Source organism: Adiantum capillus-veneris, chromosome 30 (assembly GCF_014529385.1).
Source record: "Adiantum capillus-veneris isolate H3 chromosome 30, ASM1452938v2, whole genome shotgun sequence".
Lineage (NCBI taxonomy): Eukaryota > Viridiplantae > Streptophyta > Polypodiopsida > Polypodiales > Pteridaceae > Adiantum > Adiantum capillus-veneris.
The window spans coordinates 107,866,279-107,892,087 of NC_140960.1; the positions used below are offsets into that span (position 1 = coordinate 107,866,279).

Below are 25,809 nucleotides of genomic sequence, written 5' to 3' on the forward strand. Positions count from 1 at the left end.
AGGAATGGTCACTCAGGGACCATTCCCGATCTTCAAGGGTCTAGGGGAGGGGGGCTAATACTCACTTGCTGAGAGATGAGGTGTAGCAAAGGCCAATAGTGCAAGTGCAGGACTAACCGAGAATAGGCGTAGGAGCTCGTGTGCACTGTGCAAGATTGTAGCCCCCAAACATATTACGTGTGCTGAGGTGGCTCTTAGGAATTGGATGATCAAAGCTCTCAGGTGCGGGATAGGTGTTGCTTCATCTTCTCTGTGCCTACTTGGCAAGCAACTATTCAGTGTGACTCGATAGAGCAAGTCTAGATTTTTTGGCTATTGATGTGTTGTACATCTACCACGCTCAAATTACGGCTACTAATTGAGTGTAGATGAAAGGCCAAGACTCTCAGTCCTCTGACCCCGGACCTTGACGGATTTGGAGCCTCTCCCAAATCTAAATGATGATTGCTATGCCAATGCCTAACCTTGCACTAATCTATTGAATGTAAATGTAGCCCAAGGAACATACAAATGCAAACAATGGTGCTTCTCGTAGGGTTGTTCTTTTTCCTTCCCTTGGCAACCATGCCAAAAGAAGGTTGGCGTGTTTGCTATTAACCAACTAAATGATACAAAGAATGGGGAAGTAACCCTAGCCTAGAGTGAAAAAACTATCTACACCTAGCAATACATTAGTGTGCTCAAGAAGTTTACCTTGTGTGCAATGCAAACTCAACCAATCACCCTCAATGACTATCTACACCTAGCACTACATTAGTGTTCTCAAGAAGTTTACCTTGTGTGCAATGTAAACTCAACCAATCACGCTCGATGACTTACTATCCTTGGAATGAAATGGATGCTCTTTCCTACAATGCAATGCAACTTGTTGATCTAAATACCAAACACTCTTCACTCAATGCAACAATAGGGTACTAAGCTCCTCCTTGAGTGCAAGAGCAGACGACAAGTGTGTCCAAATGAAGTCACAATGATTCTCTTCTACATTATATCTACTAGTACACAAAACCTAATCAACATAATGGAGATTGAAATGGCACCACACAAGGAGTAAGGAGAACTAAATAACAAGTATACTTGATTAGATTTTTCAAATACACATTGCACAACAAAATTGAAGAAAAAGCTTTTGATCCTATTTCATAAGGTCAACCACCATGCATAAGGGAGTATATGGGACTCAAGGAATGCAAGTAGAGGGGGGACCTCTTGAGAGGCTATGGAACCTATGAGATCCTTGGTGTTCTCAAAGAAACAAACGTGCTTCTAGATTGTATGTCGAAGTTGCTAAAAATTTCTTTTTTTTAACAAGTCATTATAGGTAGATTTTTATAAATAGGCCCTAACTTGAAAAACAAATATCACCCCCTAGCAACATGGGAGCATGTTGAATACTCGTATACCTAATCATACAATGCTCTAAACCTAGCTAAGATTATTTTTGGAACAGCGTCAATGCAAATATCATGAAAAATGACTCAGAAAAAAGGCACTTGTTTGCATGCACATTTTAGGTTCAAAAGTGATTTGCAAGCACGTGGTGAAAGGTGAAATTCATAGCAAAAAAAAATCTCAAGTTTCTTCAGCTCAGAATACAACTTTTATGAATACACAATTGTTCAAAACTCCCTTTGCATCTCTTGTAATCAATCTAGAAAGTTGCTCTTGTTGTTCTCAAGTGTCTTATATTCTTCTATACACCATCAAATAGGCACCATCATTGCAAAACACATAGAAGGGATCAACTCCAACTTTTACTGTATTGAGCATCTAATGAGTTGGACTTTGTTGCAACTTATGCATGATAAGTTCATTTGCATTACTTAGTATCTTACATTGTACTTCAGCCCTTATCTCGGCACCATTTTCTAAATCATTTCATCCAATATCAAGGACATTACATGTGCTATACAACCTGTTCTCTTGTTTCCATAACTATTTTGTACCATCTGTTGCTATACAACCTGTTGTCTTGTTTCCATAACTATTTTGTACCATCTGTTGCTATACAAGATGTGGTTTCAGCTATATCGAGCATGATCGCACCAAGACTCTGAATATACCCATTGACAACTCCTTTTTGGCAGATGGCGTGCACATAGTAAAGACCAATAGCAGCATTGCTGGATTACTTCCACAAAGTACAGATTAAATTAAAGGTTCCAAGGCGTTCAGCAAAAGCAAACCCAAAAGGCAAGAGCTCATCACAGTCATGTACAACAGTAGCATAATTTAAAGACCTCTGAGAGCATCGGGAAAAGGCAAATTTGTACGTGACAAATTTTGATCCTCCATAGTCAAAACGGTACTGGACATAAGTTTGATAGGCGCTCCCACTCAATAAAATCTCGCCCAAAAAATCAGACCATGGTTTAATTAAGAAAAAGTAGACATTACATCGAGGAGTTCGTGGGTTACCATTGACAAAAAAAGGCACAGAACTTGAATAGGTTCAACACTCCAGAATGCACGCCAGATGAGCAAAAAGTGCCATATTTCATAAAACTTGAATCGTCAGATGAATCTATACACCCAGGAGGAAAAGAGTCAAGACTTGTTTAGGTAATATAACTGAACATTTTGTTCGGGAATAGGTGTAAGTGGTCAGTTGTTCAAGGAACAGTAGACATGGTGAGCAGCAAAAAGGTGCCATATTCTTTTACATAAGATACTAACAATGGCACGCATGAGATGTGCGGTGTACAATAAAGCCCCCATCTCATTATAAAGCGAGATACTCTAATAGGCAAGCCTCACACCATAAACGCCTGCAAAATACAAGCTGTGAAAGCAAGTTCAAAAGCTCCCACCAACTTTGACGTCTGATTCCTTAGTATTGAGGTAAGCAAGCCCAATTATACGGGAGTGAGCGGCACAAGCAAGATGATAGCCTCTTTCCTCTTATGACACTACACAATCAATCTCATGCTTTCAACAAAATGGCAACAAAGCGTCAATTCATTCTATTATGTAAATAGATGAACCACCTAGACAGCAAACAAACAACCTCTGGAAGCCCTATCTGAATTAATAGATCTGATTAGACAAGAAACGGCTCTCTCTTTGTTGAGTCCTCCTTAGGTGCATTTGCTTGCAGCACATCCAAAAGTGCGCCCACTCTTTCATACAGTATTGAGGATAAAATCACTAAGAATGATGTCATACATTGTTCGTTCTCTTGCAGTATAACGCATGAACTGTTTTAAATGCTCCTGCAATGAACATGCAATACAGCTCAGTCAAAACAGCTGCACAGACACCTGATATTTGAACCCCTTCACTTCCCAGATTGTGGAATTGGATCATTTACCAAACTTCCAATTACAGACCAGTCAATGCACCTTCAACACACATACATCGACCTTGAATGCACCGCCCCATCCCAGTAAAATACCAAATCCTAAAACCCCAAATAATCATTTTTCTGTTTCATAAATATACCTAGATGAATTCATGGTAGGCACCCATATTCACCCTTAAGCAAAGTGCAAGGTATAGACCCATGGTAGTCATCCACACAACAATATATCCATCAACTACATCATCATAGTATTTAACTATATACTATGAAACCCCTGATGTCAGTGCTCACACACACACTGTCACGTGACACATCCAACCCTATGTATCCGTGGACAAGCTACAGCATGACAAAGGTTCAGTCAGTTCTGGCACTTTTGTGAGTCTGTTCGTAGACCGTGCATGCCCAAGCACTTAGATGCATATCCTCTGGTTGCACACAGCATGATCATCAGCATTACCATCAGAATCCAACAGAACCCATCAAGATCATTTTCCAGTGCATTAAACCTATTTTCCCCATTTTTGACATTTTTCACTTATTATTTTAAGTGACTTTTGTTGGGAACTGGGTAGGGCAATTTTGCTAAAGTTACATATAAGCGAACCTAGGATTAAGCTAATTGGCAAAAGAGCAAGGAGAACACAGGCACAAGTGCAGCAAGTTCCCCCTCTCTTTCTCAAGCAAGACTTCCCCCCCTTGGTTGGCGTTTTTCCAAGAAACTCCAGCATTTTCCACTCAAGTACCCTGGCGTTTTCAACAGCCATCCTCGTCAATCATCAACGCTTGAAAGACTCAGCAGTATAGCGTTTTCTGGTACCTGCTGTCCAGCGTTTTTCAGCAAGCCCATTCAGCGTTTTTCTGCACCAGCAGAACAGCATATCGGCAGCGACAAAACAGCCAGCAGATCAGCGTTTTTAACCAGCCAGCCCAACGTTTTGATCTAGTAATATTCCGCGTGTGTGGACAGCAATAACCAGCGCTTTTGCACAGCAGTAAAATAGCAAATCTCAGCACTAGGGACAGCGTTTTTGCAATAGCAGATCGGCCCGTCGAACTTCGACAATTGAAGATCGCCGAGCATTCAGTTTTCAGCCATAGTCTCGTCCTCGTCGTCACCACCGTCGGCCTCGACAATAGCCCCATTAGGTTTGCATCAGCCATTGTACCAGATTGTGCAATCAATAGTGGACCACTCTCGTTATCGAGAGTGGGGCCCTTGGAGGAGGGTTTGACAACATCTCGGGTGTCGTATTCTCCTCTCTCTCTATCTCTCAGTCTCATGCACCTTCACTCACAGTGTCCATTCACTTTGATTGTATCCATAGCACTCTCTCATTAAAGAACGGAAGGCTCTCCCTTCCATAACTAAAAGGAACCTTGAGCACAGTTTGGAGCACTCATCTTGAGCGAAGTTCAACAATCGTTCCGCTGCACCTTACACACACACACACGAGAATACACCATCTAATATTGTGCTCTATCAAAGGCCCTTCTAGACCTCACCACTGAATAAACCAAGGTCCACACGTTAACCGACACAAGCATTTATGTTCCATGAAATGGTGAGGTGAATATCCCTGAAGAATCAGGAAGTATACCCTAGATGAATCCAGGATAAGCCCAGATGAACCAACATAGAAGACTAGGAGATGTGAAGTAAATGTCACATGCACACTTGACTCTATGAGCCATATGGACATGCATGTAAGGGCAAGTCCATTAGAGCTATCATCAAGCAAGAGTGAATGGACTCTGCCGCAGATGGAGCAGCAATCGGCTACACGCAAGGCAGCCAATGATGCCTCTCTCTTCAATCATCCTTTCCCTACGATTTGGAAGAACCCCAAGAGGATCTCAAAACATGCTTTCTTGCCTCTATAGCACCTCAAAAGATTGAGAAAGAGGACTTTTGGGCTTTGTCACATAATCGTGAATAATATGTCAACGTTATAGGAGGAAACACCGGTGTGAAGTATCCGAGCAGTGGCTAGAAAGAACATGGCCAGTGTGATCAATGAACTACGAAAGGAGGTCAAGGCCTCATTCGTGACCACAACCTCCGCCGACAGCCCGCAAGGCAAAGCATGTGCGAGGACACCTCGAGAATCAAGTCCATAGGCGGTCCAGGTAGCAGAGGCCACCGAGCCGCAGTACGAGCCTCTCAAGTGCCCTAGCGTTTTCAGCCATAATGATCAGCGTTTTTCAGCCCAACACAACCAACGTTTCCATCTCGAAGCGCCGGCAGATTGCAACCTAGCCTCGTCATGGTTGCATATCCCTAGCCATCGACATCGCTAGCAGATTCCGGCATTCAGCCTTAGTGTCGTCGACATCATCGTCGTCATCACAACACCCTGGCACTTAGTACCCCTTGCGCCTTGGTTCGGCATAAGGATCCACAGAACATCGTCATCGTCGTGGTCGTCGTCGACACTAAACCTAGCGATACCCCTCGTCGTCGTCAACACAGAATCCATCCCATCAATACCCTTTCATTGACATCATCGTCGTCGGCATAGACCCATCAGTACCCCATCGTCGACATCATCGTCATCGACAAGGACCTCGTCGTCGACATAGACCCAACAGTACCCGTCATCGTCAACATAAAACCTCTCAGTACCTCAATACCGCAGTACCTTTCAGTATTTCAATAGTACCCAGCATCAATACCCATTAGCATGGGCATCTCAACATTTAGCATCATTGTATCAACATTGTGCAAGGATAAAGAAAGTGCTTGCTCTGGCAACACAGCAAGGGAGCCCTTGAGGGGGTTTGGGAACCGACATTTGGTGTCGTCTCTCTCTCTCTCTCTCTCTCTCTCTCTCTCTCTCTCTCTCTCTCTCTCTCTCTTCTTTCAGTTCAGTTCAATTCTTTCAAGTGAAGTAAACTGTCCCTTGTGTCTGTGCGGAGTACTAGATCCGAGCTAAATCCTTAAACACTTCCGCTCCACCTGACAGATTACTAGCCTTTCTTGCTTTTTAAGATTGCGTACGATGCACTATAGTTGAAAGCCTTTTGTCATAAAGTTTTCACATATTTGAAAGCTACGACGGGATGGTTCCATAGCTTCCTCACACAAGGAGGGAGAGCATCCAAAGCTTCTTGAGATCTCAAAATAGAGCTTATCTTGTCTAAGTCAAGGGAGATAAAGATAGTTATCAACAAATCTTTCTTTCCAACCAAGGGATTTTTCAGACTAGGACACTTGGACTACGGAAATTTACCTAACAGTACTCGAAGTTGAGTACTATGAGACTTTCTTAACTCCAAATCTTCATGAGAGTAATTCTCAAGGGTAGACAAGAGCTTAAATAGGATCCTTACATTATACCTCTCAAATATTTTATAAGAAAAAGAACCTGACTTCATGACTCTAGATAGGTAAATCGATCTCCGTTTGTAATCCTTATATGCAAAAGCTCTATGGTTAGAAGGGTCATCACTCTCAATTCTAGAGATTGAAGCCCTAAGGAGACAAGCTCTTTTAGACCGACTCGCAGGAAGAACTAACTCAGGTTTGGGATGCCTTCACCAAAGCATATGTTTCTTGTGGTAAATTGTCTTATTTTATGTGAAGAATACTTTCCTTCCAAGTTGAAACCTTTAGGGAAAAAGGTATGCAAAGTTCTCATCCAAAACAACTCTCGAAGCCACGTTGCTTTATAAAACTCTTTAAAGTTTCTAAAAATTACCCTCTATGTGCTCAACAGGAAAACAATGGAAAGACTCAAAGCCATGTTTTGCTATAGCCGCATACAAGGGTTTAACACTTTCACATAAGGTGCTTTTACTTTGAACTTTTCTCACTTCTCTTACGTGTTCCTCAAAACCGACAAAAGCTTTTCGAAAGGTTTGGCCAACATACATCATAGGACTATCATGAATACTACAAATTACATAAAAAAACTTGAGAGGTATGAACTGGACTCAAAGGACGATCTACCATAAGATGTTTTTTTCCTTAAATGCCTCAAACGATTGAGAGCTTTTATTGAAGAGCTTGTGTAATGAGTACTAACTAAGACATTCTTGAAAGAAGCCCAACAAATAGGACCATCACCAAAAACATGCAATTTCTTCAAATTAGACTTAGCTTAAAAAACAAGTCTTTCTTCATACAAATTATGTGTTACAAAGGGGTTGAGAAACAAGGTTTTAACAAAGTGCCATTGTCTACCTTTTTCAGGCCATCGCGGCATAGACACCGTTTTGAAAGGTGTAGCGCAGTATTTCTATTGGCCGAGGCTCAAAAAGGATGTAGACAAGTTTGTTCACGGTTGCTTAGTATGCCAAAAGGTCAAGTTTGATAGGCATAAGACACCGGGTCAACTACAACCTCTACCTATTCCAATGGAGAGTATAGCAATGGACTTCATTTTATTATCCACCCAAGACTCACAGTGAGCATGATGGCATTTGGACACTCATCAATCGATTCAACAAGCACGCTCACTTCATTCCAGTAAAGAAGAAGACAATTAAAGCCAACCAACTGGCTAAGTTGTTTGTCTCGCAGATTACATAGTACGCCTAACTCTATAGTTTCAGATAGAGATCCCCGCTTCACGAGCTTGTTTTGAAGGGCAATCAGGAGAATATTGGCACACGGCTAAAATTCTCATCCTCATTCCACCCATCGACAGATGGGCAATCAGAGATGGCCAATTCAGTGGTCCTGGACTTATTTAAGTCAGAGATCAGTTCAAAAGAATCAATGGAAGAAGTAATTGCCCTTTGTGGAGTTTTCCTACAACAACACGGTTTCATACGTCCATGGGGAAGGCATCATTTGAGATTATCGAGGGTGTCAAGAAGGTTCACATATTCTTAGCACCAAAGATAAGACTGTTGAAGCAGACCAGTTTACACAGGATCTCGACACTGCTTTTGCCAAGGTACGGGAAGCTCTGGAGAAGTCTCAAGCACGCCATAAGAAGGCACTAGACAAGCATTGACGTGACTTGCAATTGAAGGAGGATCAGTAGGTGCTACTATGGTTTGAGAAGGCACACCTACGGAAACGGAAGGGGAGGGGCCTAAAACCTTAAAAATAAAGCAGGAAACCAAAAATTGTGTAGCCAACTAATGACATGCCACGTTGTATAGACGCCCACGATTCGCAGCGGGCTTTACGAAAGTATGCTAACGTGGAAGCCACGTACAGTTAGACCATAGGGTGCTAGCTTTTGGATGCCAATAGCTTTAAGAGCTTGTGCTTTTTATGTAACTGCTTTTAGGCCAAGCCAAGGGTCTTTGTAAGAATTGCTACGGCCCCTCTTCCGATAGATTTTCTTGGGAGCACTACGGAGAGAAAGGACCATCGGACATTGTACTTATTGAAGCTTAATAATAAAGAAATGAAAATAAACCCAGAAGGGGTGCCAATCGTTGGGGCCAGTACTTCAGATAGAACTCCGCCGTGTCGTGTCTCATCTCTCAGCTTTGTTCAGTTCTTTTAGTTTTTGCTTGTGTGCATTGCACTAGATCTTTGGCTTGGGATGTCCAAGTCTATCACAATGTGTGTTGCGATAAAGAGAAGAAACACTGAAATTCAATAGCAACAACCATGCCTTACGATTCGCAGTGTCTTCTACATTATTTGCATTGTCCTCTTGCAATTGAGTCATGTGGAGATAGCTTGAATTAGCTTGGAGATGGCTTGAATTAGCTACTTTCCACCTAGGATGATGTATATGGTAAGGTTTCACCCCATGGTGTATCCATGATGTCACCCTCTACGATGCCTATATAAGAGGCTTGTAATCTCTCTCTTCAAAAGTATAATAAAGAGTTATTTTAGAGTCTACATCAACTCTCTTTGATCACACACATACACCATCGATGCTTCACTCACTGATCCTCCCTAATCTCTACAGTCCGCAACAAAAACACAACCAAAAGTCACCCTCCTGTTGACCAATGACTTGCAAACCAAACACCCCCTCCGTGCGCTCCCAACCGCAAGTCCAACTTTGTCAAGCCGTGGCTCTGATACCATGTCAAAGTGCAGCAGAAAGAGCGGCAACATAGGGGAGAGAGAGAGAGAGAGAGAGAGAGAGAGAGAGAGAGAGAGAGAGAGAGAGAGAGAGAGAAGAAGAAGAGAGTTACATCCCCAAACACTAGAATGGGCTCCTAGCTATGTCCGACCAAGTGTGAACATGGCCCTATGGTTAAGACGTTAAAGGAGTCCTACAAATAGAACCTTGGGCTCATTTGTGAGCTATATTGGGTGTGATCATCACACTTAAATATAGGCCCTTGGCAACTCTACCTGCACACATGTCTAGTGTCGGCTTGGTGGTATGACCGTATGGGACACCAGCCCTTATGGTAGAGGCTAGCTCGTTGGTTGCACGCTAAGGGAGAGCCCGTATTGGCTCTAACTGGGAGGTGATCCTAATGTCCACTCTCTATGCTTTCTTATGCTCGAGTATGGCTTGTGTCATGTCATGTGTGCAGGATGGATCCAATAAGGCACTACTAGAGAGAGAGAGAGAGAGAGAGAGAGAGAGAGAGAGAGAGAGAGAAGACAAGACAAGACAATCTTTGAACAAGAGATGATATAATGCTACCACAAACTACCGACATGTTGCGCCCCCCCCCCCCCCCCCCCCCCCCCAAGATGGATCCAATAAGACACTACCAGAGAGAGAGAGAGAGAGAATCTTTGAACAAGAGATGATATTACAACCACAATCAACCAACATGTCCTCCCCCCCCCCCCCCCCCCCAATATAGAGATGCAACTTGGCAGCCCGACTTCCCACCCGACAAAGCTGGGGGGGAGGGGGGGGGGGGGGGGGGGGGGGGGGGGGGGGGCAGCAGCACAAGGAAGACTGACAAACCCCAACATAGGGGGACACTAACCAATAGCAGGACGCATGCGACTACAAACACCACCCAAAATCAACCCCCCAAGACTCAGCATAGAATAAAAGACCCTCTATGCATGGAGCATGCCATAAAATCAAATGGCAGATACCATGAATACAGCAAAGCATGTAAAACTGTCACAAATGACATCAGTGGCCCTCCATGCTGTGCCTTAAAATGCTTCAATTTAAACTAATGCCATTCACACATCAACTAAGCCCGTCTTTCTAGTTTAGAACTAGAATTCATAGCCTTGCACAGAATAATGGTCACAGGTTAAAGATGTTTAAAAAAAAAACAGCAACACTTCGAACTTCCACAAAACAAGTTGTACCTGTTCATGCCTTAAAAGAAAAGATCGCTGTCTAACTCTTTCTTATCAGACTCTTTCCTATTTGGAGGAGGATAGCCTGGCAGCGTTTCAAGCCGCCTGTCTTCAATGGGAGAACCAATTGTAAAGTGATACAAACTCTGAAATTCCTTATTTCTCAGCCCCAGGATGTTGTGGACTGCCACAAAAAAATTTATATCGTTAGCATTGACATGGAAACAAAAAAGTCACCCATACTCAGAGAGTGAGAAGTACATATATCAATAAGAAAAAACAACCTTTATCATCAAAATAAGACCCTATGCCTGCTCCTGAAATGCCAATGGCATGAGCTTCTAGGTAAAGCAGCTGTCCTAGCAATCCAGATTCCCAAAGAAGCCTTGGGTACATCCAAGCACCTTTCTCCTTCAGTACATCAAGGCGTCCTATCATTGCAACAGTGAAACAACTATCTGCAGCAATATCCTGAAACCCAAAAAAAAAAAGCTTCACCACAATGTAGGAGAAGAAGTTTTTTTATCACATCAGCCTTGACAGACAGACCCTCCTGCTCTCCTCTCAATGAAATTCCCTCTATCCGTAGACAGCCAGTCATGTTCTTAGGCCCACAATGTACACCATAATGTTTATTTCTAAAACAAAGCCTGAAACTCAAAGCAACCATCAAATTGAGCACCTATCATGGTCCAAGCAATTCAACTAAATTTTGTTGTTATCGACTTGCATTCTCAAACTAGAAATCTCTGAAAGACAGGAGAACACTGCAGACCATAAACTGAACATACGGGAGCATAGACATAGGCGTGCAAGTATGCTTTCAAGGGACTGGCTAAAGCATATGTGACCCAGGGACTCGCTAATGCATATGTGACCCTAAATTTCTAGCCAATTTAGTGACATAAAAAGTTAGAACATTATCCCCTTTAAAACCCTGTATGGAAGACTAGATTCACTCCTCATTGGTCACAACAAAATGTGGAGCCACTTAAAGTATTTAATACTTTACAGCAAAGTATGCTTAACCCGAGCATCCTTGAAAGATATCAAACTCTTGCAAAAGTCCTGTAAACTCAAAACATATGAATATGTCCCAAATCTATGAATCTTCCTTGCCTTTGCTAATCGTTGGACTACCTTGCCATGGTCGCACAATTCTTTTTCCTGACTTCTATTTACATTCCATAAAGTAAACAACTCTGAAGAATAAGAAAATACCAAACTATGTCAAGTTTTGAGCTTAATAACTAAACGAACTGTAAAGAAAAACTTCAAAAGACAATAGAATACAACTTTCAGACCATTGTGATTGAATGACAATCCAATAGCACAATGCACAGATAATAGAGCTTGATACTAAACAGAGAGTAAAGGTTTGTAAATAGAAATAGGGAGAAAAATCAATGCAAACCTGCTCGCAATTTATCTGCTTGGACAGCAGCTCACAATTTGACTCTGCCAAAAGATAAAGATGTAAATGCTGAGGGCACTTCTCGGGCTTTTCCCACTTGAATTCAGGTCTCATGGCCTTCCTTAACGACTGTTCATGCTCGTTGTTACGGCACAGGAAATACAATCCCTTCGCAAGGCCGCTAACCTTGTGCACAAAGATGGCCAAGTGGATTTCGGTCCTCCAAGCCAGTACCCTGAATGGAAATTGTATTTGCTCACCCTGCACTTCATTGTTATAGCCAGTGGGCATGGTCTTCCACATCATCTGGTAAAAAGACTCTCTTTGAAGTACCCACTTATTATCCACAGCAGTAAGACTTCTCCGCTTGTGGAGAACTTGTCGTAACGTGAGGTTCAGATAAGATGAAGTGAAAGACATCCAAGGAGGCATTGGTTTGGTGCTGATAATTCGTGTCTCAGCAGGCTTACTGACCGCTGCAGCAGTTTTGTCAATGATATCCCACCAAACATGCTCATTACTAAGTTTGTTTCGCAACCCTTTCCACTCAACGCCAGCCATCCGAGAGCCCACCGTGTTTAAGAGACTTGCTATAGGAGCTGAAACATTAGACATTTTGTAGATGCTGTCATCTCTGGGCCTACTGCGAGCTGAATAATCTGGTTTTCCACGGACAGTCATTTCTTGATGAGCTCGACTGGGATGAAAGGCAACAATGCAATGAGCATGCTCTTGCTCTAGCTCAGGATAATAACCCTTCCTTGGAGAACCAGGTGGTATATCTTTGCGGGCAGCAAGTCCTAGAAGATGATCAAGATCCTCAGTTCCCCATCCATCTAGCAAAATGGAATCCCAGCCCATAGCTGCGCCAGCCATGGTTACAGCTCCCATAGCATGCCCAATGTCTTGCTGACAATACCGGTAACCCCTTTCTCCATACTTCCAAGCTTGTCTCCAAAAAATAGATGCAAATGCAACAAACATAGTCCCCGGGGGGAACCCATTTGTCATATCACGCCAAAGTTCAAAAGGAATCTCTGCCCTAACTTCCATAGTATGCTCTCTTGCGTAGTAATGTGCAATAAATGGAGAATCCCCTACACCGGCAAGGGGAGGACAAAGCATATAAATTTCTGTGGGGTGGAGGTTACCACAGCTAGGGTTGACACGAAGGTGCCACTGCGATGGGCCACCTTTCTTCCATGCTGAGACAGAGAAGCTGTCATACATAAGCTGTGAAAGAGAAGCTTTGGTAAGAATGCAGGGGTTGACAAACTCTGAGTAGCTGCGGGAGTACTGCTGGTCTGTAGCAGCACCATAGATTGGAGGAAGATGTCGCATGGATGAGCCAGGGGATCCTCGATATCGGCGGAACGGTCTGGGCTGTTCCTCCCATTTCAAGTCAGCGGGAGATTCTGCGTACTTGTCAGGGTGATGCTTAGAACGTTCGTGGTAATCAAAGACCGCATCAATGTTGGCAGCAGGCCCAGAAGACGGCGAGGTGATTGGAGACGATGGAACCGCTTCCTGCACTTCGGGCTGAGCAGAGAACGAGGAGGAGGAAATGTAGTTGGTGTTCCTCAAAGCATCCCTGACGTGCGCCGTGGAATTGTAGCTAGGGTCACATCTTGACGAGGCTGCCTTGACGCCATGGCCGAGGGCTCGGAGGGCTCGCAGGCGCAACATGCTCCTCTGTTAAACCCTGCCTAAGCCCTAGCTGGAGAACATACTCACAGAAACCAGATTGTTTGAACAGAGTGAAGGGTTTTTGTTTGGAGTTTAATTGGCTCAAACACATACTACATTTCTGAGATTGAGGAGACCTAAATGGATTGTTATATAGAGATTTTTGTTTGGAGTTCAGTGATTTTGGCTGAGACTGATACTGGATTGTGCTAAACGGTTGGTTTCGGTTGTATTTGGACACCCACCTTATTTTAGAAAGTAAAGCTGAGACTATGAAAGCAGTTTAGAGATGTAGTTTCCTTTAGGAAACCGGATGTATGAGCTCATGTGCCTTGTAGGAGTTCATGCAAAAGCGTGCGCGGGGATTAGAATGGGAGCTTTCTTATTCAACTTATTCATTAGTTGACGAGATTCTATTCAGACTTAGGCCTTTGCGATCCACTTTTAAAAAAATAGTGCACAATCCACGTTCCAACTCTTCTAGGTCTTACTAGCGACAAGAATTTCACTGCTCTACGCCAATAGACCACGATACTTGGCTAACATGCATCTCGATTGTTAACATAATAAATCATGTTCACATTGCCCTTACTCATCCTGATTAGCTTCTCCTCGACGAGTTGTTGTCTACTTCCTTCGTGTGCTACATGTCCCACACACACGCACTTGACGAGTTGTTGTCTACTTCCTTCCTGTGATGCATGTCCACACACACAGACATGGTTGGTGCTCTACCCACACGCCCTAGCTAAATCATAAACGAAGAGAGACTATTAAAGAGAATCTAATATCGCTAATTGTATTTTCCAAAATCGACGATCCTTAAAGCTTAGTGAGAAGTTTATAAGGTTAGTAATGGACTTCTCACTAGCCTAGCCTGGAAGAAGTACATAATCTTATATGTAGTAACTATAGTATGGTCGGTCGCCTTCGATGGCCTCTCTCTCTCTCCCCCTCTCTCTCTCTTTATCGTGTGCAAAGGGACTTGTTTTTGTTTTGGACTTTAATCTTCAGGTCGCAGATTGCGACACGTGTAAAGGGCTCCCCCTTCCGCCATATTATGTTAGTAGATATTAGTAGATATGCAAGTGAGAAGTATATAAGGTTAGTAAATGGACTTCTCATTAGAAGTAGAAGTTTGTATTGTCTAATCTAGTGGTGCTTTACCTTATTTTTCCATATGAAGAGTTAGTACATAGAAGGTTAGTAAATGGTCTTTTGAAGAGGTCAACGAGAGAGAGAGAGAGAGAGAGAGAGAGGGAGAGAGGACCTCCGTGCAAGCTCAGCGGGTGCAATGACAACGGCTGAGCAGATGTTGATATCTATCGAGCATAGACGAGAGAACTTGTGTGTGTATCTATGTTATGCGAGAGAGACAACGAGAGTCCTGGGATGGTTGCCCTCATGCACAACCAAGAGAGCGAGAACGAGCAATGATGATGGGCCATTCAAGACAACTGAAACACACACACACAGGGAGGCCTTGCGGGTGGCAAGCAACCACACCAACGGAGAGGGATGCAACAACTTAGCGATTGTTAGACGATGATTGGGGGGGCGGGGGGAGAGAGAGAGAGAGAGTAGTTTCTAATTTCAAAATAGAAACTGGATCATCCTTTCATTTTCCAAAAACAAAAAGTGGAGGAATCATTACAATTTTAAAAAAAATTAATGCATCTCATGATGTGGGTGTACTATTGGAACTAATATGCCAACTAGTCTCTAGCATGGGAGTCTCATGCATACACATACGATATCATGGGAGTTGAGTCACTTAATTCTTGTTTGTAAAGGTGGACATACTAGGAGAATGGCTTGTAATAATTGATCGTCTATTCTCAGATTAGGTGTGTGTCTTTTTTTTTTCTTTTCTTTTCTTTCCTTGTGTGTGTGTGTGTGTGTGTGAGAGAGAGAGAGAGTGAGAGAGAGAGAGAGAGAGGAAGAAGAGAAACCTCATAGATTTGTCCAAAGAGAGAGAATTAGCAAAGCTTGTGTAACATGCAAAGCAAAGATGGCTTGAAGAATAAAGAGTGCCTCCAACCCTAAGCATTAGTAGGCATGCGTCATCATCCAATGCACATTAGTTGAGAGAAGCAGTTTCTGAATATCACCTACTTTAAGCAAGGTTGTACAAGTTGAGGCAACATAGTTCTCTCTAGATTTAATCATATTAAAATGTTACCATTTATTTCCACTTATCAACACAAAGAAATTCATTTGGCAATTAGTTGTGATTGCCTATTGCACAATCAATTAATTAATGTTAGAACACTAGCAGTTTAGGGATCCACCAATTTGGCAATTAGTTGTGATTGCCTATTGCACAATCAATTAATTAATGTTAGAACACTAGCAGTTTAGGGATCCACCAATTTTTGCACGATCCACCAATTTTTGCACGTTGCCCATGCATTCCATTATGAAACGAGGTACAAGAAAAGTGTGAACACATTCAAATCCAATGGACCCACTACGTACAAGTATTTGGGCATTTTGGGAAACTCAACCACCTCCATGAAGTCTTGCTTAAGTTGCTTCACTTGAGTGATTGGTCTAGGACTATCAAAGCCATGTTGGCACCCATAAGGTAAAGCCTAGAAGGTTAGCTCAAATATGTTGTAAAGGCGTCCAGTTTTTTATCTTTCGAACCTCAAGGCTCGGTTTGAGCTTGAGGCCATTCTGTATTTCTTTAGATGGTTATAATACAATTCACTCACGATTGTGAGTTTTGCAAAAAAAAAAAGTTGCTCCACTTCATAGACACGAGAACATAATCAAATGCAACCCCGACCTTGGTTCCACGTGGAACTTGGCCTCTCACTACAAGTGTCAAGATATGAGTACTAATTGGTGGCCTACAATAGCTATATGGGGAATCAATTTACATGCAAGGCATGGGTTACCAACAAAGTAGGTGACCAAATTTGTTGGGGCAAAGGCCATGTCGGTCATCCCAACACCAGTAACACCCATCTCTGCCTCACTAACCTTATTCTTTGAATATAGTAAATAAATAAGGGTCACAACTAATTACATGTTGTAGTGACTTCACCGTGCAAGCCTCTCCCTCTTCTCATCTCCTTCCTCACTAACCACACACATATACGATCCATTACCACACAGTCAAAACTGGTATCAAAGTACCATGTTCGGTGTCAAGATCTCATTGTAGAGAGAGCTCACTTTGTGGCGCGTCAGTGTTGGAGGCCTTTACGATCCACTAAAGAAAAAAAGTGCATGATCCACGTTCCAACTTTTCTAGATCTTACTAGCGACAAGAATTTCACTGCTCTACGCCAATCGACCACGATAGTTGGCTAACATGCATCTCGATTGTCAACATAATAAATCATGTTCACATTGCCCTTACTCATCCTGCTAAGCTTCTCCTCGATGAGTTGTTGTCTACTTCCTTCGTGTGTTGCATGTCCACACACACACACTCGACGAGTTGTTGTCTACATCCTTCCTGTGATGCATGTCCACACACACACACACACACACACATGGTTGGTGCTCTACCCACACACCCTAGCAGAGTGTCTCATTAAAAGGCTAGGGAATCGAAGGCGCAGTTTATAAGAGTTAGTAAAAAGGAGACTTTATTCCCACTAGACTATCCTGAAAGAAGTATATAACCTTATATGTACTAGTAAAACGGCGCCGCCTTCGGCGCCAGCATGGCCTCTATTACCCTCAAGATCTTTGCTCTTGGCAAATTTCATAAAAACAAATGAACATTTACTCACTGTCTCTCTCTCTCTCTCTCTCTCTCTCTCTCTCTCTCTCTCTCTCAGTCATCAGGGCTATAGGGCACTCTTTCATCAGTCCTCCTTCAAATTTAAAATGTAGAGGTAAATCCCAAAATTTGTAGGTGGGATTACACTAAACCTTGGTGTTTTTCGAGCATTTTCCTTTGTCTACATACTGGGTGGATTCTCTCTCTCTCTCTCTCTCTCTCTCTCTCTCTCTCTCTCTCTCTCTCTCTCTCTCTCTCTCTCTCTCTAGCTAGAGAAAGAGAGAGAGCCCAATACATGGACAACAGAGAGAGAGAGAGCGCGGTACTGTATGTGTTTGAAATTTATAAGATGGAGAACATTTGAATCTTTTCAAAAGTCATCACAACATATTTTCAAACTAACTTTGCACCAACATATATAGAGTAAGTGATATTCCCCATGCCAAAAAATATAACATGCGTAGAGACTTAAGATTTATACGCTCAAAAGCGTAGCCTACGACATGCCCTGCTACGGTATCGAACCACCCATGGCCCACGATGTAAAACACATCTACCAATCACTGGAGGAAGAGAGCCTAACATAAAAACACGTAGGAACCAAGCACCGAGACTAAGATTTTGAGCAAACATAGCATTAATTGGACGGGTTGTGCCTAACTCTGAAATGGTGACACGTGTTCTGAATCCTCTCTGAATAGCAACTCGAATGTAGCACAGCAAGCTCGGATCATATGAAACATGATATATACCCACCATCAAGAATTCTGGGTAATATTGTGATCTATAGCCAAACAAAAAGCTATTAATATAGATAGATATTTTGATACACAAAAGCTATTACTTTACTATATCAACATCAACATTGTTACCTTGCTACATCCAAGTCCTCGAGTAGATGAATCACCTGCATGGCTATGATTGGACCCCTCCATAATGGTGGATCTAATACATAATTGTTGACTGTGAGATTTAAATTCTTTAAAGTATCGAAACACATATACAATATTTTACCTCGGATGTGTCGAGGTTGTCTCCCTAGTGTGTAAGTCACAGAGGCGTTAGGATCCATCTTCATTCATACATATACATATACATAAAGGATTAGAAATTCATCAAAAAGCACATGAATCATAAATCTCTCAGCACTAATAAATCTTAGTCAATTGTTTCAACAAATACACCATGTTTCATAAGAAGATATACTAAGTTTATAAATGACAAAGAAATAGTTGCGAGACTCACCGTGCTTTTTTATTGGATGAAACATATCCAACCATGTTAAACCCCATGGCAAGGGGGTGGCAGGGGGCAAGTCGATTGCAACACCTCTTTGTAGACAATGTTAGAAGTGTATGTTCTTTGATCTCCATGTCTACTAACGCTTGTTAAGTGACTATCACTAACCACAACCTTGATGGCAGAAGAGGATCTCACGCGAGACATTGCCACATACAGTTGACCATGGGTGAAAACAGGTGTTGGGAGATACAATCCAAGAACTCCCAATGTTTGGCCTTGCGCCTTGTTGATTGCCATCCCAAAAGCACAACGTAGGGAAAATTGGCGGCGTCTCAAATCAAAAGGGAGACCTTCTCTAGATCCCATGAGAAAATCAATCCTTGGAATGAACACTGCATTTCCTGCATGTGACCCTGTAATGATTTCTGCTTCAATCACTTTGCTGTGGAATTGCTTACAAATCAAGCGTGTCTCATTACAAAGACCACTTCTTGGATCCAAATTGCGAAGCAACATAACTGGAGCATTCTGTTTCAATTGTAAAACATGCGGTGGAAAACCTCCCCCAAGATCTAAACTATTTACAAACTCACTTGTGAATAAAATGCTATCACAATTTGATTCACACACTAAGTCTTCACTGACATATTCCTTATAAGTACCAGGAAATTGCTGCAAGCCCAAATTGGTAATAGCATCCACCTCCTTGTTCCGTGGAGCCAAAATTGCTCTATCCTTGAAAAAGGTTGTATGGCAAGTTTGTGTTTCAAGGTCTTTATATATGCAAGCAACCAATGCTTGCAAATTATTTTGTGGTAGCATCATGCAGGCCGGCAAAGCCACATTATCAAGTATGCCCCCATCACAAACATGGCCATTACCAATATCAAGTGTCCACTGCACAAACTCTCTTTCAATAACATTACTAAAACAATTGACCACTCGCATATTCTGTGTTAGATGCATGATTTCTGTATGTTGCCAAATGTATGAGTGGCACAAAGATGCATTAACAATGTCTTCTCTTCCCCCTTTACGCACAACAGGTAATATCTGTCTGAAATCACCACCAAGGAGGAGAACCTTTCCACCAAACAACATGTCATTTTTCATGACATCTCTTAGTGTCTTATCAAGAGCCTCAAAAGCGTGTCTATGAGCCATGGGGGCTTCATCCCATATGATCAGTGAACTCATTCGCAACAGCTCAGCAAGCTGGCTATTTACTTTAATGTTACATGTGGACTCAGAAGTTATATCAATAGGGATCTTGAATCTAGAGTGTGCAATCCTTCCGTTGTCGAGAAGTTGTGTTGCAATCCCGGATGATGCACATGCCAAAGCAACTTTGGACTCTCCACGTATCCGAGAGAGCAATGCATTGTAGAGATAAGTCTTTCCCATTCCACCTGGCCCATCCAAGAAAAAAACAGTCCCTCTGCTCATGCCAGTTGCTTGTAAAACCCGATTGTAAGCTTCCCTTTGCCCAACATTGAAAGATGATTCCATTCAAGCAGACAATACTCTTTGTTCCTCTCTGTTATACATGAACTCTTCAGCAAGCACTCCATGCTCACTCATAATTTGCACTGTGTGATCCACGTGGGGCATTCCAGAATAATCCGAGAGCCTCTTTCCATAGTGTTGAAGCATTGTCTCTAAGTTTGATAAAGCTTGGTTTTGAGCCATGTGTTCACAGATATTCGCATCATTTGTGCGAACCCTCATATGATATACATGGTCCTCAGAAAGCTCCTTACAGAAGCGATTCCACAATGCACCAGGATGTATTGGATCACAAAAAACCAAATGACTACAAACAGTAGGCGCAATTGTTGCCCTGTTTGTTGAAAAGAAGCTTCTTCCAAACAAAGAAACCATTCATTATCAACTTGCAGTAATCATCGTGCATTACATGTTTCTTTAAATGTGTCATATACTTGTCCATTGAAGGTTCTAATATCTCTCAAAAGACTTACATCCTTTGCACATGTTGAGTAACATACGCAAATAGTACAAATCTCCAGCATTGGGAACAATGTGGTACATTCTTCCAATCATGTCACCAATCTGTCTTTGAGTCCATGTTCTACTTGCTGGCTTCCAAACCCACTTTGTTGGGAAGTCTATGTACAACAAATCGTTGGCCTCTGGATATTGTTGATTTGCAACAAACCACTCAGTGAGCGTTGTCTTTTTGCTGACCTCTCCCTCCACCACACTCTGTACAGTCGCTCTGTCGCGCTGAAGATGACTTGATTTTGATGAGGCAAGTGAACTTGGAGCCGTTGTATGTCAGGTTTCTCTTGATGCATATGAAACCCAAGTATATGCCAGATAGCCTCAGATGCTGATACATATCGAGCATTAAAATAGTTTGTAACTTCATTTAGAAGCCCTTCACTATCTTGTAGAACAACAGTGGCCCTGTCATGTCCCTTATACACATACTTGTAGAGATATTTCACAGTGGATATAGTGGAGCAAACCTCCACATTGATATGTGCATTGTACCTTATTGACAAAAATGGATTGTATGGAACAATCCATTTATTACTCATTTGCACTTTATTACGAACTGTGTAATTTCCATCATCCCTCCTCACGTACGTTGGGTGTCCATCCCTAGCCACAGTAATCGACGCACTGAAGCTTCGAGGATATTTAAACCTGCACTTTCCATCTTTCATACATGGAGCATTCTTATTCAAGTTTCCACACGGGCCATGCACATTACACTGACTGATAACATCATACAACTGTGGAAACATTACTTTATCAGGAAGCTCCGCACACACAATCTTATCATAATGCAATGTCTCTGTTGGCTTATGCTCAGATGCACAATATCAATAGAATGTGAGCATGAGGAAGGCCTCTCTTTTGGAACTCAATCACAGAAATGTGTCCAATGACCTTACTAAAAATAGCTCTCTTAATCAGCAAGCCCATCAAATCCTTGAACTTATGGTAGAAAACACGGGCAGTAAGATCAGGACGATCATTGGATGTCTGTCTAGGCAGTAATGCATCATGTATCTCCTTCCATCCAGGATTGCATGTGAATGTAATGAAGAGATCAGGTTTTCCTCTCTTGCGTACAATTGCCATGGCATCCTGGTACAGCTGGTGCATATAGCGAGGGCCACCAACATACGAAGAAGACAATACAACCCTTCTTCCAACATTAGCACCCAATAATAGTTCTCTATCATCCCTTGCTCCATCTCTTGCTCCAACCATATCTGTCAAGCCTTGATACACCTCACTGCGAAGTTCACTTTGATGATTACGAACCCACAAAAGCCTTAACTCCTCCATACAACTATATGCATCAACAATATATTGTTGCAGTAGCCTACCACCACGTAAAAGACATTGTGTTGTGTCATCTCTAATTTGCAATCTATACTTGTAGAAATCCATCGTAGAAATATACTTTGTAGTTCCATTTACTCGCTCTCTGTTTACTTCCGCTCTATTCACTTGGGGTTTGTAAGGATTCCAACCTTCTTCACCATTTGGAAATAGCAACACATATAATAGAGGCATGTATGACCTATGGCAATTTGAGATTCTTTTTAGACCACCACCCAAAAGATTCAACACAATATCACGATGGCCAATGTTGCTCTCTTCACCCTAACCAGGCATGATTGTTGCAGCAACTTCCACACTTGTTGGAGCAACATATTGCCAGCCATTTGTACACTTCTCAGTAATGACCATCCTAATCTCCGGAATATTGGAAGTTTGGACCATTGTAGCAAACCCCCTAAAAGCTTGAACATACGGATTTACTCGATGCATCATCGATTGCAAGCTTTCCAAAACATCTGGTTTGAGTTTTGAAACATGACTCATCCTGTTTTGCAACTCATTCTCAGTGTCAAAAAAATACAACTGAGCAAAGCGAGGGATTTGACCTGATCGCTCTTCTGGCATCAATGGACCATGCACCTTGAAGGTATAGATTCCTTTTCTTTTGTAGAGAGATTCATCTATATGAGCTCCCAAAGAAGCAAACGCCAACACACTATTGTATGCTCTGATATGTTTCAAGAATTTTCTACTTCTAGTATTACCCCCGTGCATCAATTCCCTTAATTCTAAAGGAGGTTCACTTAATGGCGGCAAAGAAACATTTCCTGAGTTGCAACAACTCTTCCCCACAAATGTGCGAATGGTCTTTGCTTCTGTTTTCCAAGCTAAAGCACCACAAAAAGAACATGCAAAATCCAAGTTGCCTATGTTGTGAAGAATACACTTTTCATGAGAAAGAGACAACATAGAGATATGCATCAAGGAAGTGGTCTCAAAATATAAGTAGGTGATAGATAGACAAAGTGTCTCAACTTTGGAGTAATCTCCCTTTCTGGAGACAATTACAGGCTCCTCAGGAACATCTCCATTATTGGCTTCCAAATTGTCTTCCACTTCAATCCTTACATAACTTTGCGAGAGAATTGACTCGTTATCTACATCCATTGCAATCCTTTCATGAGGAAATTCATTGCATCGATTCACGTTTAAATGGTGTCAATCTTCCAAGCGAGGCACATCAATCTCACCCAGAGAACGTTGAACTCTATCTCGCGCTACTGCACATCGCGTAGCTCGAGAGGCTTGACATATCCTACTACGTCTTGCATGTCCAGGAGACAACACCTTTGGACCAATAGCCATCTGTCCAAAAAAGAACTCTTATAAGTACTCATAGATATATATAGGTTAGTATCTAGAGAATTAAGAAGAGAGTATGGAGAAGAAAGGATTTCCCAACTATGTCTATCTTTATTTGAAGGAGTCAGTGAGAGGAGGCTTGCCAAACCACATGGTAAATGTCTATATACTTCTATATATGTCTCTCTATATCTCATTTAACTACTACTAAGGATATAATTGGGGGAGCGAGTCCATCCGATTAGCCCATTGACGATTGTCGGTTAAGGCCTGGGTTTCAGCCAACAAATTTCCATTGCGGTTACAACGCGCCAGTCTGCACGTCAATCAGAATCTCGCAGTCGATGCAGATGTGCCAAGTTAACCCATTATTGGTCGATCCATTATTGGCCATTTTGGCAACCCACATCAAAACGGATTCAAAGGTGCATCCAAATCAACCCCGAGGTGCTTCATTATGAAGAGTTACCATGGTGACAGTTTAAAGCCTGAGTTTCAGTCGGCAATTTTCCACTGCGGTTACAACGCGTCAGTCTGCACGTCAGTCGGATTCTCGCAGTCGATGCAGATGTGCCAAGTTAACCCATTATTGGCCATTGGCAACCCACATCAAGACGGATTCAAAGGTGCATCCAAATCAGCCCCGAGGTGCTTCATTATGAAGAGTTACCATGGTGACAGGTCCCCATTGGAGTTGGTAGAGTTGCATTAAGGCTTGAATTGTTGTGTACATTCTTTTTACGCAATCAAAAGCAAATACCACATCGGCAATGGTGTGCATGTGATTGCATTGGGAGAGACACTCTCGCTTTGCATCTGCCAAAAATAGACCAGAGCTTCTTGACCCTACCCAAATTGGGCATATCTGGCAATCAATGTATTCAAAGAGACGGCATCCTATATAGGAAGCTCTCTCCCACTTTTTGTGCTTTATGAAGTGCTTCACATTTGTCATACCTAGAAAGAAGTCAGACATTGCACACACCTACAATACTTTGTGTGTGTGTGTGTGTGTGTGTGTGTGTGTGTGTGTGTGTGTGTGTGTGTGTGTGTGTGTGTGTGAGTGTGTGTGTGTGTGTGTGTGTGTGTGTGAGAGAGAGAGAGAGAGAGAGAGAGAGAGAGAGAGAGAGAGAGAGAGAGATTCACTGCAACATAACTTGAGAGAGAGAGAGAGAGAGGGGGGAGAGAGATTCATTGAAGCATAACTTGAGAGAGAGAGGGGTGAGGGGGGGGTGGGGGGTGGGGGGGAGGGGGGGGGGGGGGGGGGGGGGGGGGAACGGAGGTGTGACTCAAAAGACACAGTGGCAACAAAAATACTACAATTATGGAGATCCTCTGAGAATGTAGTATCCAAAGAAAACAACCAAGAGTCGTGAGCAAATTGGTATCCATTACATACATAAGCCTCCACCAAAATGTAGTCAATATCCCCAAAGCCACCAAAATATAGATCCGCTAAGCCTATAAATGGGAAAGAAGTGAGTATGTTTTTTGGAGATCCTCTGAGAATGTAGTATCCAAAGAAGACAACCAAGAGTTGTGAGCAAATTGGTATCCACTACATACATAAGCCTCCCCCAAAATGTAGTCAATATCCCCAAAGCCACCAAAATATAGATCCGCTAAGCCTATAAATGAGAAAGAAGTGAGTATTACTATCGATTACATAATTCACTTCTTGCAAGGGTTGCCCTGCTTTGAACTGGATGGAACATCTCCAACGGCATTAATCCCCTTCTTGGGCACAATGCTTTTGAAATCCATGCTATCCTTGTCAAGAAGGGACCTCTCTAAGAGACTCATGATTTTTGCTTGGTTGCTTTCTATGCGAGAAAGTTGTCCTTGCACTGAGCTCTGCTGCTGCAAAATACCATTGATCTGTAGCTGCATCCGCTCCTCTAGACGATGAAGATAAACCCCTGATCTGTAGCTGAATGCTCCTCTAGACGTGAGATCCCCCTTGCTCATATTGTGAATGCTCAACCAGTCCAATGGGCAACGCGCTTGGCATTTCGTAATTGTTACATGGGTCTCTATCTGGGGTAGAAAATATCACCTCCGAAAAATCTCCTCCAGAGGTAAGCACGTGCTCCATTACTGTAAGAATAAGATATATATTTAGAACCGGGTTATACATGTTTTTCTCTCTCTCTATTTTTTCCCTATCCACCTCTCTATACCTCCCTCTCTATGGTGCAAGGTGGCCATAGAGAGAGCAATAGCCAAAGCCTGTGTGCATCCTATGGCCATAGCAAAAGGTTGTTGACTTTCCTATGGGCATAATGTGAAATCGAGCGGGCTCCCGCACACACACAAACACACACACACACACACACACACACACACAAAGGCTCTCTCTCTATCTCTCTCTCTCTCATGCCAAAAGTTGTGCATTTCGGAAAGCAAAAAAAGTGCTTGAGAAGCTTCTTGTGTAGGATGTCGTCTCTTGGAATGCACTGATTGTGGGATATGCCTAACTTGGTTAGGGCCAAGAGAGCGGCTGCCCCACCTAATGCTTCTTGTCCATGAGCTCCATC

At 42.5% G+C, this 25,809-nt stretch overlaps 3 protein-coding genes across 5 annotated transcripts; all 3 read right to left on the bottom strand.

The window, feature by feature from the left end:
* Window positions 1-2,359: 2,359 nt before the first annotated feature.
* LOC147418588 (uncharacterized) lies at window positions 2,360-13,775 on the bottom strand. Of its 3 annotated transcripts, none has more exons than XM_086506488.1 (4): window positions 11,923-13,775; window positions 10,793-10,979; window positions 10,518-10,692; window positions 2,360-2,524 (listed from the first exon to the last, which is right to left on the bottom strand). In XM_086506488.1, the coding sequence occupies exons 1-3, from the start codon at window positions 13,606-13,608 to the stop codon at window positions 10,529-10,531; spliced, it is 2,037 nt and encodes a 678-aa protein (XP_086362614.1). In that variant the 5' UTR covers window positions 13,609-13,775; the 3' UTR covers window positions 2,360-2,524; window positions 10,518-10,528. The 3 variants fall into 3 exon arrangements, with proteins under 3 accessions (XP_086362614.1, XP_086362612.1, XP_086362613.1); XM_086506486.1 differs by lacking the exon at window positions 2,360-2,524 and adding an exon at window positions 2,533-3,212 and having other exon boundaries at window positions 11,923-13,773; XM_086506487.1 differs by lacking the exon at window positions 2,360-2,524 and having other exon boundaries at window positions 10,352-10,692; window positions 11,923-13,774.
* A 4,853-nt stretch (window positions 13,776-18,628) lies between these two features.
* On the bottom strand, window positions 18,629-20,098 carry LOC147418589 (uncharacterized). Its single transcript, XM_086507122.1, has one exon. It carries the CDS (start codon window positions 20,096-20,098, stop codon window positions 18,629-18,631), a length of 1,470 nt encoding a protein of 489 aa, XP_086363248.1.
* On the bottom strand, window positions 20,099-22,015 carry LOC147418590 (uncharacterized). Its single transcript, XM_086507123.1, has 3 exons — window positions 21,506-22,015; window positions 20,795-21,417; window positions 20,099-20,450 (listed from the first exon to the last, which is right to left on the bottom strand). The coding sequence occupies exons 1-3, from the start codon at window positions 22,013-22,015 to the stop codon at window positions 20,099-20,101; spliced, it is 1,485 nt and encodes a 494-aa protein (XP_086363249.1).
* Window positions 22,016-25,809: the final 3,794 nt, after the last annotated feature.

Coding starts and splice junctions, on each gene's coding strand:
- LOC147418589 (XM_086507122.1), bottom strand. CDS start 20,098: ATGGAATCATCTTTCAATGTTGGGCAAAGGGAAGCTTACAATCGGGTT.
- LOC147418588 (XM_086506488.1), bottom strand. CDS start 13,608: ATGTTGCGCCTGCGAGCCCTCCGAGCCCTCGGCCATGGCGTCAAGGCA. Junction 10,980..11,922: donor AGCAGATAAATTGCGAGCAG/GTTTGCATTGAT, acceptor TTTGGGTTTCAG/GATATTGCTGCAGATAGTTG. Junction 10,693..10,792: donor GTCTTATTTTGATGATAAAG/GTTGTTTTTTCT, acceptor TTTTTGTGGCAG/TCCACAACATCCTGGGGCTG.
- LOC147418590 (XM_086507123.1), bottom strand. CDS start 22,015: ATGGATTTCTACAAGTATAGATTGCAAATTAGAGATGACACAACACAA. Junction 21,418..21,505: donor AGAGAGCTATTTTTAGTAAG/GTCATTGGACAC, acceptor TCTGAGCATAAG/CCAACAGAGACATTGCATTA. Junction 20,451..20,794: donor AGAGTGTGGTGGAGGGAGAG/GTCAGCAAAAAG, acceptor TTTGTTTGGAAG/AAGCTTCTTTTCAACAAACA.